At 38.1% G+C, this 11,085-nt stretch overlaps 1 protein-coding gene across 1 annotated transcript; it reads right to left on the bottom strand.

The window, feature by feature from the left end:
- Positions 1-3,770: 3,770 nt before the first annotated feature.
- On the bottom strand, positions 3,771-10,396 carry LOC117482229 (hydroperoxide isomerase ALOXE3-like). Its single transcript, XM_034130272.1, has 15 exons — positions 10,313-10,396; positions 10,046-10,203; positions 9,687-9,891; positions 9,453-9,534; positions 9,125-9,247; positions 8,912-9,015; positions 7,935-8,101; positions 7,645-7,788; positions 7,008-7,211; positions 6,728-6,814; positions 6,448-6,617; positions 6,062-6,183; positions 5,850-5,950; positions 4,379-4,549; positions 3,771-4,193 (listed from the first exon to the last, which is right to left on the bottom strand). Exons 2-15 carry the CDS (start codon positions 10,196-10,198, stop codon positions 4,014-4,016), a joined length of 2,013 nt encoding a protein of 670 aa, XP_033986163.1. The 5' UTR covers positions 10,199-10,203; positions 10,313-10,396; the 3' UTR covers positions 3,771-4,013.
- Between the last annotated feature and the right edge of the window lie 689 nt (positions 10,397-11,085).

Here is an 11,085-nt window from a genome sequence, read left to right as displayed (position 1 = left end):
TCTTTTAAAACATCCACATGTTTGGGTGTGTCCAGTGAGTTACATGATAAAACATTATCTCTCATGACTGGTTCACCCAGATAACCTGCTTCTCCTGCATTAAACATGACAGCATTAGGTCAACTACACATATTAGAAATTAACAAATAAAGGATTAGTTTACACAGTTTTTCGACATTTATAGGATAGTTTTATTACAAACAAATGTAATATTAAAGCACATTTCTACAGCATGTTGTAGCATGTCAAATATGTACAGAAAACTCAATGGCAGGGGAAAAGGTACCAATTACAAGATTGTATTGCTTCCAACAGAAACCGAATTTGTTAGATACACGTATAAAATATGTGGTGGTAGTAACAGTTTTTGTTGACATTTTCAAAAATGTATTTAAAGGGGACCTATCATGCAAAATGCACTTTTGTACGTCTTTTATACATGAATATGTGTCCCCGGTGTTCCAGGGAACTCACCAAGTGTCAGAAAACACAACCCTCTCTATTTTCGTCCATACCCAAATCTCTAAAAAAAGGGGCTGCAACGGATCTGATAAAAACTGATCCAGATTTGAACACTGTCCTGACGTCAGGACAGTGGCGCTACGGCTATTGGGCCAACTCTCCACCTATCAGGAGGAGACAGCCACGGCCATTGCCGTTCGAAAGCGCTGGAGACGCTGTAGTACATATGCCAGGCTAGTAGATGGTGCTGTTCTCACAGAATCAGCCCTTGCAAAAACAGAGCTAGAAATTGTCAAATTGAGCAAAATGAGGCATGGCTAAAATGCATGATCTGTTTGGTATTTTGAAAAAAAAGTATAAATATGCCTTATATAGGTATGGTCCTACACTATATTATTCAAATATAGCATGATAGGTCCACTTTAAATGATTATATCCATATTACTGAGGTTATAGTTAAGGGTGGTGTTTTAAGGTTAAATTGGGACATGGCCCTTGGGGGCTGAGCCCTGGCACATAGACCACTACTGCTGTTCATCAGACTTGCACATCTTCAACAAATGATATCTTCAAAAAAACGTTTTCAAAATGCGTCCTCCGCCCATCAAATCAAGCTCTCAAACAGCCATACAGCAGCTAGTGTTAGAGATGTTTTGACTTTGAGCCACGTCTTATCAACCCATTTTAGTTGGTTAGCTTGGTGAAGGTATGTTGAATTGTTTTAAGAAAAAAAGTGATAGTATTGTATTTTTAAAAAGTCAGAATGTAGAATGTCAAAAAACTAAAAAAGTCTTATACTGTGCTATGTAAAATAATATATAGAGAAAAGTAATAGCACAGTATGCAGTATTAAGGAGGGTTTTGTCACTTATACATTTAGAATTAAGGATCTTGTAGTTATTACATTCATATAACATTTCAAAAAAACGCAAACTGTATGTCATGACACTGTTTTAACAGGTGATATAGAAAAAGTCATGCATGTGTAACATATCAAAACTGGCCTGTCCAACATCCTGACTGTACTAAATGTACTGTAATCCCCAAATGTCCTCAGCTGTCGGGTTTCACTCTGTTGCAATCTCTCGTATTTATTTTTCAGGGAGTCTATGTAAATCACTTGCCTCTTTTTGTACCGTTTCTGGATCATCTCCTATTTATTTACAAGTGCATCGTTTGTGCTGCTGCTTTAATTTCTCTGGAGGAAATTATACGAGGTGAGAACAATGCCAACATAATAAACAAAACTTCTAAACAAAAATATGTAATAATAAAGTAGCATATTTCTACAGCATGTCAAATATGTACAGAAAACTCAATGGCAGGGAAAAAGATACCAATTACAAGATTGTATTGTTTCCAATAGAAACAGAATTTATTAGATACACAAATTATAAATATATAGTATAAAATATGCGATGGTAGTAACAACACATTCTCACTCCCAACTCGTCCTATATTGACGTTACGTCAGGATCCCTTGGCGTTACTTTCTAACGCAGTGGGGGGCCCTTTAGCGTCAACTATCAGGGACTCCCATAGACTTGCATAGAGCTCCCTGAACGTTAGACGAGTTGAGATCGCGGAGAAATGCTCTCCGCCGAGCCATTCTCACAGCGTTTATCAACCTTATCTTACTCAATATCATGCAACACTTATTGTTTTTACGTCTTTATTTTAATTGTATTATGTTATTTATGTATGTGTTACTTTTGTTGCCGTCAGTCAGGGAGAGTATAGCTGGGCTCAGAATACTGAAATCGGTATTGTTTCATCGTTTTTTCCTTCTAACCTTTTATTATTTTCTAAACCACACACTGTTATTTACTCAACAATAAGACACAATTATCCGTGTGTTCATTTTATTGTTTGATTGTATAATGTCGGACTTTTGGAGTCCGTCAGGACCGACAGTCGGAGCAGCTCATTCAGGTAACAGTTTTTGTTGACATTTTCAAAAATGTATTTAAATGATTATATCCATATTACTGAGGTTATAGTTAAGGGTGGTGTTTTAAGGTTACATTGGGACATGGCCCTTGGGGGCTGAGCCCAGTAGACCACTACTGCTGTTCATCAGACTTGCACATCTTCAACAAATTATATCTTCAAAAAAACCTGTGCAAAATGTGTCTCCGCCCTTAAAGGAGGCTGCTGCAGATCAAATCAAGCGGTTTCTAAACTAACAGCCATACAGCAGCCAGTGTTAGAGATGTTTTGACTTTGAGCCACCAGCATTATTAACCCATTTTAGTTGGTTAGCTTGGTGAAGGTATGTCGAATTGTTTTAAGAAAAAAAGTGATAGTATTGTATTTTTAAAAAGTCAGAATGTAGAATGTCAAAAAACTAAAAAAGTCTTACACTGTGCTATGTAAAATAATATATAGAGAAAAGTAATAGCACAGTATGCAGTATTAAGGAGGGTTTTGTCACTTATACATTTAGAATTAAGGATCTTGTAGTTATTACATTCATATAGCATTTAAAAAAAATGCAAACTGTATGTCATGACCATGGTCATGACACTGTTTTAACAGGTGATATAGAAAAAGTCATGCATGTGTAACATATCAAAACTGGCCTGTCCAACATGGATAATCTCCTATTTATTTACAAGTGCATAGTTTTTGCTGCTGCTTTAATTTCTCTGGAGGAAATGATACTTGATTTATTAATGTGAGAAAAATGCCAACATAATAAACAAAACTTCTAAACAAAAAGAACCCTAAAGTAACCTAACCAAAAACCAAAACCAAACAAAAGATAGCTCCTTAGCTAAGCTCCTGCCATCAAAACATGAGATAACAGGGGCTCATATTAAAACAAAATGGGCTTTTCACTCCTACTACTGCTGGCTTCTTTTAGCTCAACAATTCAAAAATGTTCACATATTACTTATTACAGTAATTTCCTTAAATATATTTTAAACTAATGGTGCCAAATAGGCCTTCAGGGTATCACATCTTCTTGACAGGGATCTCTAAAACAATGGCGAGTCTTGTTGGGAGTAGGAAAGATGTGAGAGGGGAGAGAGCATTTCACCCAAACATCCTCCCATAATTTCCTCCCATAATTTCAGCACATATGTTTACAATAAGCAGTGAAACGGCGAGTAAAGCGGGGGAATGTATTGAACTCCCTGAAAAATAAGGGACTTCAGTTAGAAGCCACAAAACACCTGATCCAAATTGTGACTGCACTCGTACAATTTAGGGGTGGCTTCGTCTGTACTTTACATGTCGGAAAGTTGTCGGAGTTAATGCTTGTCATTAAGAATGTATGTTATAATCAAAACCCTAGGCAAAAATCAGCTTGTTCTGCATTTCTTTATTGCATTTCTTTACTAACACTAGTATTTTAAACTTGTGATTAAACGTGATAAATCACAGATAATTATTGTGATAAATGCAATTCTTTTTTTTTATTTGATTGACAGCACACTATAGTTAAAACATTTAAAACTGAAAATGTGCCTCTTCCCTTTCTCTCTTTCGTTATTATTAAGCTCAATCTGGTCAGCAGATGATGAGTAGCTCACACCTTCTGACATTCAAATGGCCACGCTGTTTTCTATCACCGCTGGATCCATGTATGTGTATGGGATCTCCAGCTTCCTGTTTCTGACACTGATGACTGTAGTCAACACTTCAAGCTCTCCTTGAAAATCCTTTATCAGCTCCCAAGGATTCTCCTCACTGAAATGCTCCTCTGGGAACTGGCCGAGAGGGACCTGATGAGATCAATGATACAATAAAAAATAAAAGTTGAAATATGTCTTAAAACAGACAATTGACAATAGAATGTAAATTAGAGATCAGGGTTTTAGTGGCCCAAATAAGATATTCTTGCTTAAATCAAACTACCATACACCACTTTAACTATTAATACATTTTTAAGGAAGTCTTGGGCACTTACGAAGTCAGATGAAGGCTTGCTGAGCAGCCATACGGTGGCCATTCCCTGAGCTGATGTACCAATGTCAGGCAGTGTGTTCAGCATCGTGGCCTCGCTTGTTGTCCCCTTTGTGGTTGGTGGAGGAAGTTGCAGGGAGATGGGAGTGTTGGGCATCCAGCCACCATAGTCAAACTGTGATAAAATAATGATTGTCAGACAACTGTTTTTTTGAAGCTACACCATGGGAGTCTTTTGATCAGTCATTCAAATACTTTGGTCCCCCACTAACATTTTCCAACTATTGAAAGTATTACTATTAAATGTGGATACTACATTTGTACAGAGATTGTTGATTCCCAGTGGAAGATAAATGTGTAAAAACGTACTTTAGGGTAAACTGTGATACTGTTGGTAATCCTTTGACCTTTCATCCAGCACAAACATCAGAAAAAAAGTTTTGATTTGTTCATAAGTTTAGTTTATGACTTATTATGTGCAACACTTATTACATACCCCTCAGTCTCAGCTGTACTTTGTAGTTGTTAACACATGTTTTCATGTTAACATGGTAAACAAAAATTGTGATCTCAGTAAATATCATCTTTGCCAATGATCATCATCAAGCATGACCATTGTGACTACAGTATATGAGCATTTTTTGCATTCCACACAAGGATATCCATTAAAGGTCTCCTATTATGCAAAATCCACTTGTTCATGTCTTTTCTACATCAACATGTGTCCCCTCTGTGGAAAGAGATTCTGAAAGTTTCAGGATCACTTTTTCGCTCTCTTTTTGTCCTGATCCATTTATATAAAAACCTGTCTGACAATAAGCTGATCAGATTTTGGCCACTTTATGATGTCATAACGATGTGTTGGCTTGAGTAACCATCAGCCAATAACCAACCAAGGTAAACCCCCCCCCCCCCCCACCTTATCACCTGAATCTCCTCCTAGAGCACCATTGTGTTCTTTTTAACCAAATATCTCTCAGAGGGGCGTGGGGAGTGGCTCCTTATTTTCATCTAAAGTAACAGACAGAGAATCAGCACTTTTGAAACAGGGCTGAAACAGAGGGGATTATGGGATGCTACAATGATCTGTTTGGTATTTCGAGCCAAAAACTTCAGAGACATGTTTTGTATATCTAGGACCTATAATATATGAATGAAAAAAGTGTAATAGGGGACCTTTAATGAATCAGCCAGGTGGGTCTCTCTGGGGCCAGGTAATATATTGAATCCCTCCAGTGAGTTCAGGGTCTCTTACCTTATCTGTGATATAATCCTATGCTGCCTTCACCCCTTGGACCACTCTGCTTTGGGTTAACCTAACAAAATATATTCTCCACCAACAATACAGCATCCAGTATCACAGGGACACACAAACAATTCAAACACCACATAAAGGCAGCAACTCTTGGAAGGGTTGACAATCTTTACAACAGCAACTGTATAACGGATAATACAAGTAAATGAAAAGGCTTCACCTGTCCAGTGTTCACAGCTGAGTGCTGTCCTGAGCCAGTGAAGATCACCATGGTGACAAACTTGACCAACTCAGCCACAGAGGTAAAGCTCTGGGGAATTCCTGAAAATCAGTGGAAATAAACAGTGTTACCGGAATAAATTGAAATAGGTGAATTTGTTTTATTAGTGAAATGTGGGAGTGTATCAGCATTTCGTTTTTTCCAAAGCCTACCTGTGTTTTCTTGTGAAAGGAATCCATGTTCAAAAATGTCAGAAATCCACTTCTGTAGTTCAGAGTCTTTCTGGACCTCCTCATCACTCTTGTAGTAGAAGCTGAGCACTCCCTCCACAAACCTTGGAGAGCATTTATCATTTTTACAAACACTATTGTAGTTGAATTATACTCTTTATACACAATGCAGACACTATTATGGAAAACTAATTAGTGGCCACATGTGGATCAATTTTGGACACAGTGGATCATGCAACATTAAAGGGATAGTTTGACATTTTCGGATACATGCTCACTGGCTTGGTTGTTTAGAAGATAGACATAACAATATTTGCACAACATCGTAAAATTATAATCAAGCTGAAGAATGGAAATGCATACTGTACCTCTGAATGATATCCCAAAGCTTCAGTCCGTCATCCCTGTAGTAGTAGTTCGGCACATCCTCCATCCCACGCTCAGCAATGTCTTCCGGCATGCAGAGGGAGCTGTAGGTCATTGAGGACAAGGATCTCTTCAGGATTGTGACCATCGCCTCGCCACCAGATGCTGCAAACTAGAAAACAGTCAAATATAAAAGGAATACCCTTAGAAATATATGATGTACATGATATAGAAGAAGGTAGTACTGTTAATGGTGTATTGAGCGTGTTGGTCTTGACGTACCTTTGTGAAAACTCCACTTGGAGATATTAGAGCAAGTCGAGCTAAGAAGTTGATCTGTATAGTGTAGCGAGTGTGAGGTATGAGGAGCTGAGGGAGACAGGGGACACTGTTTGTAACATGTATATATATATATAACTATATTCAAACTATTTGAGACACATTGATGCTACTTTACAAAAAATGTTGCAAAAATAGAAGACTGAAATATTGGCGAAAAGTTGAAAAAACTATGACAAAAAAACCCAACTACAGTAAGTTCAGTTTTCTCCCCTTCATTTACCTTGTAGAGTGGATGCACCATGGGCACGTTGCGCAGCAGTGACACAGCAAAAACCTCAGCCAGCAGATGAGTGCGCAGCAGGTGAACATTTAGTTGATGCTCGCTGAAATCTGCACTTCTCACAAATATCTTGGCTGTTAGCCAGTCGTACTCAGAGTCAGTAGGAAGGAAGATGGGGTTGTCATCTGCTGGAGTCTGCTTCAGCTGTACGGGGAGAAATAGCGGTGCAGTTCTTTCAATATGATCCAGTGCCAGTATTGGTCCATAATGTTTAAAAATGTTCAATGATTTCTGTATATTGGGCCCATTTAGTATAGGATTTATTTACATGTGCTTTTCAGTTTGATACCACTTAAATTGAACCCCAGATCAGACTTCGGGTAAACTTCAGGACAAAAGCCCTAGTTTCCTCTTAAAGTCTTACACCAATGCTTGAATATCTAATGTATCCATTTTCTTACAAATGAAAAGAGAATAGCAGGCTAGCAATTACAATTAAAATACTCAAAGTTACTAATGATTTTCTGTCTTCTCTGTACATATGACATCTATTGTATCGTATCGCTGTCCATCCTAGAAGATGAATCACAACTTAACATCAATTTACGTGTTAGCTATATTTTAGTGCTAATCTTACCTGAATGGCAATCGGTATCAGCTTATCATCAGGTGTTTTCTGGAGCAGGACAAGGGGAGCCATCAAGTACTGCTGCTTCCCATTGATCATATTTGCTTTCAGTCCATCCAAACGTTTGTAGTCTAACAGGAATATGTTGCCATTCTGTTTTACATTTGAGTGAGGATGAGATATGATGTGACTCACATGCACACAGTGTGGATATGACACACAACCAAACATGTGAACAACAAAATGTCATTCGAAATTCAAAACATGGCTCTAAACTCAATTCTGGTAAAGATAATCACCTTCATTTCATCTGCCAAACTACTCTGACCATCAGGGAAGAGCATCTCATCAGTGACAGGAAAGTTTTCGGGCAGTGTTGTACAACGTCGGATCAACATGGGGTTGATACCATTTAGGTATTGGTAGCCAAAGAAAGTGTCCTCCTTCCAATGTTCCTGTACATATTCTGAAAAAACAAACAGATTAGAATTTTATTGTATTTCAGACTTTGGCCTAGAAACTGAGACTGCAGTAGCACTGTTTTCAGCTTAACTGTACTTTGCTTCTGAAATTGGTAAATGGGAAACATTGTGTTACACTTGAGTCATAATTGTTTTAACCCTTCAATTGTCTTCGTTTCCCCCCCCTTACTTTGGTGTTCGCGGTCAAATTTGGCCGGTCCTGTTTTAACTGCTATTACATTAACACAAAAACCATTAATCATCACCAAATTTCATTTAACACCCTTTCAAACTGTAAATATTGTATCAGACTACTGGTATACATGAAAAACTGCAGTAAATATACAAAGAATAGACACTGAACATGTATTGCGTGTGCCAGGTGTGATCCATGTGGGGGGATGGGCACATAAGGGGGGAACACATCTAGATCGGGAACACCATGGGTGTTACAAAGTTGACTAAATCATCCAAAATTCAATGAAAGTGGTGATCAGCAATTTTATATGTTCAAATGTCTACTGTGAAGGATATCATAAAGCCTTAATGCAATCGAATGTAAAACAAAAAAGTTATGATTGATGAAAGTATAGTAAATCGGTCAGATTTGACCCGAAGACAACAGGAGGGTTAAAATCAGTTATCAGTAAAAAGTCTTCATTGTATTAATTCAGTTGCAAAGTAAATTAAAGGTAAAGGAAAGGTGTAGACGACATTATTAGATACGTTTTCAGGATTTCAGTAGAATCTAATGTATTATCTCAGGAATAACAACTGCAGTGATTTTTATTTAAACATGCAGTATATGATTGTACCTGATATGTGAGTCCGCTTGTTGCAGAACACACGGTTGAGATCATCCAAATTAGTCCAGTTCTTCTTGGAATCAGAGAGTCCCTTTAGTCCCAACTCAGCCAGCCTAGAAAATAAACACAATTAGTAACTTTATCAGATACCCTTACATTGATTTGAGGCAGGTACAACATTATATTGATACTTTGATATCTGACATAATTTCAGGACCTCACCCAGTTAATGCTGTGAATCCAAACTCTGTGGTCTTGGTGAAGGAGAAGCGGACCTCACAAGGCAGAGAAAGAGGACCTTCTACCTTCATCTTGTGGGGTAATCCCTCTGCATACACATCCCAGCTGGGAGTAATAGAGAGAAGCAGAGAGGTGAGGAACTGTTGACAGTCTCGATAGTAATTTAGAGTACACAGGCACTTGACAAGTATTCAATATTGCAACATATTGAGGTTTATTACATTACATAAAGCTTTGCAAGTGTCACATTTTTGAAAAGATTTCGGGATGCATGAAGTTAAAATGTGTACAACCTCTGAGTGGCGCTCACCGATAGTCTTTCTCTCGCTGTTTCAGCGCCTGCTCCCGACTGTACCTGCCAAGATGATGGCTGTCTTCAAACACTCTCAGAGCTTAAGGAAAGAATCACAGGTTCCAAACTGTTGATATGTACAGTATTTTGGCACAGATGTACTCCGACCTCCTTATAGTATGGCTTGCAGAACGTGTATTCATTGGTCTGTGAACATTGTACCAGATGTCAGACAAGCAAATGGCCAAATACCTGTTCCTTCTCTGAAGCGTTTGATCTCGCTGTCTGTGATCCAGCGGTAGATGGGAAAGTTGTAAGTGTCTCCCTCAGGAGATTCCACTTTAACTTTGGCAGGGAACCAACTGTCTTGAGGGATCAGTGGGAGACCCTGTTTGTCGAGCTCTATCAGAATCAGCTTTCCAATAGAGACACGACAGGAGACGTTAAAACTGGAAGCCTGGAGTAATGACAGAATTAACATGTTTTGAGTCAGAGTTAGCTTTGTTCACATCAGCTTAACCTAATTGATAGGCAATATCCCTATATAATCCCAAAACTATAAGCAAAGTTGAGTAACAGTGTTATATTTTTAGAGAGTATCTCTGACTTACTTGTCCAGCGATGAAAGCTAATGGCCCGGTGAAGTTGCAGAGCCATGTGCGATCACTTTCCCCATCTGTGCCCACCAGCTTAATAAAGATGTTGTTCATAGTTGTGCCATTGAGAGGTCCGGAGGTGGAAACAGTCACTTTATAATTCACCATTTTGACTGTGAAAAAGAATTATAATCCTGTTGAGAGAGTTATAAAATACATTCTCAGCAATGATTGGGAAAGATTTTGAATGTGAATTTTCAATTTCATAAGCATCTCTCTTACCTGTTCTGAGTTCCTTTGAACTGACATGAATGATGAAAGTCCTCTTTTATACATACACCTTTTGGGTGTATCCAGTCGGTAAACACAATATCAGATGATGGAATGCTAAACATGTATGAGCAGGTTTTACAGTTGGGTAAAAAATGTGATGTGTTCCAGTACTTCATCATTACATATACACAAACCTTTTACTGTTAAAACCTGTTGAACCCCACCCCCGGGCGGAAAAACGCATAATCTGCAGGAAACAGCGTCTGAGGGCTTCTTAATATTTAATAAACTATGAATGTTTCATATCCATGTAATGGGAAGAAACTCAGCTAACTGATCATTTTTATTTATTTTTGCAAAAAAAAACACAAAGCTAACTCACTCATACAACCTGGTCTCACCAGAATGCGTGACTCCACCACGACTCCTTAACACCGCAGTGCGTGGTGGAGTCACAAACTTTGCTACATTTACGTGTCTGCACCACGCAAACAACCCCAATGTAAAGTGAATGAGGCTCCTTTGTCGTGGTGCACACACACATTTCTACAACTTCCAGCAGTGAGCTTTTATTCTATAAAACGTTTTTAAAATCTACTTTATAGCTTGTAGTAACTCACGGGAGGCTTCTTTTATTTTATTTGTATTCATAATAATTTTTATTTTTCGTCAGAATGTATTATGGTGCATTAGTTACGAATTTTTGTTCTCAAAAAACAGTGCATTGTGTGTAATACAACTGTGATTTTTATTAAATTAGTTAGTTTTTAAGGAAGGCCAGA

The sequence above is a fragment of the Trematomus bernacchii genome, unplaced genomic scaffold (genome assembly GCF_902827165.1).
Source record: "Trematomus bernacchii unplaced genomic scaffold, fTreBer1.1, whole genome shotgun sequence".
In the NCBI taxonomy this organism is placed as follows: Eukaryota; Metazoa; Chordata; class Actinopteri; order Perciformes; family Nototheniidae; genus Trematomus; species Trematomus bernacchii.
Note: the sequence above shows the minus strand (reverse complement) of the source record. Positions and strands in the feature narration are given on the sequence as shown.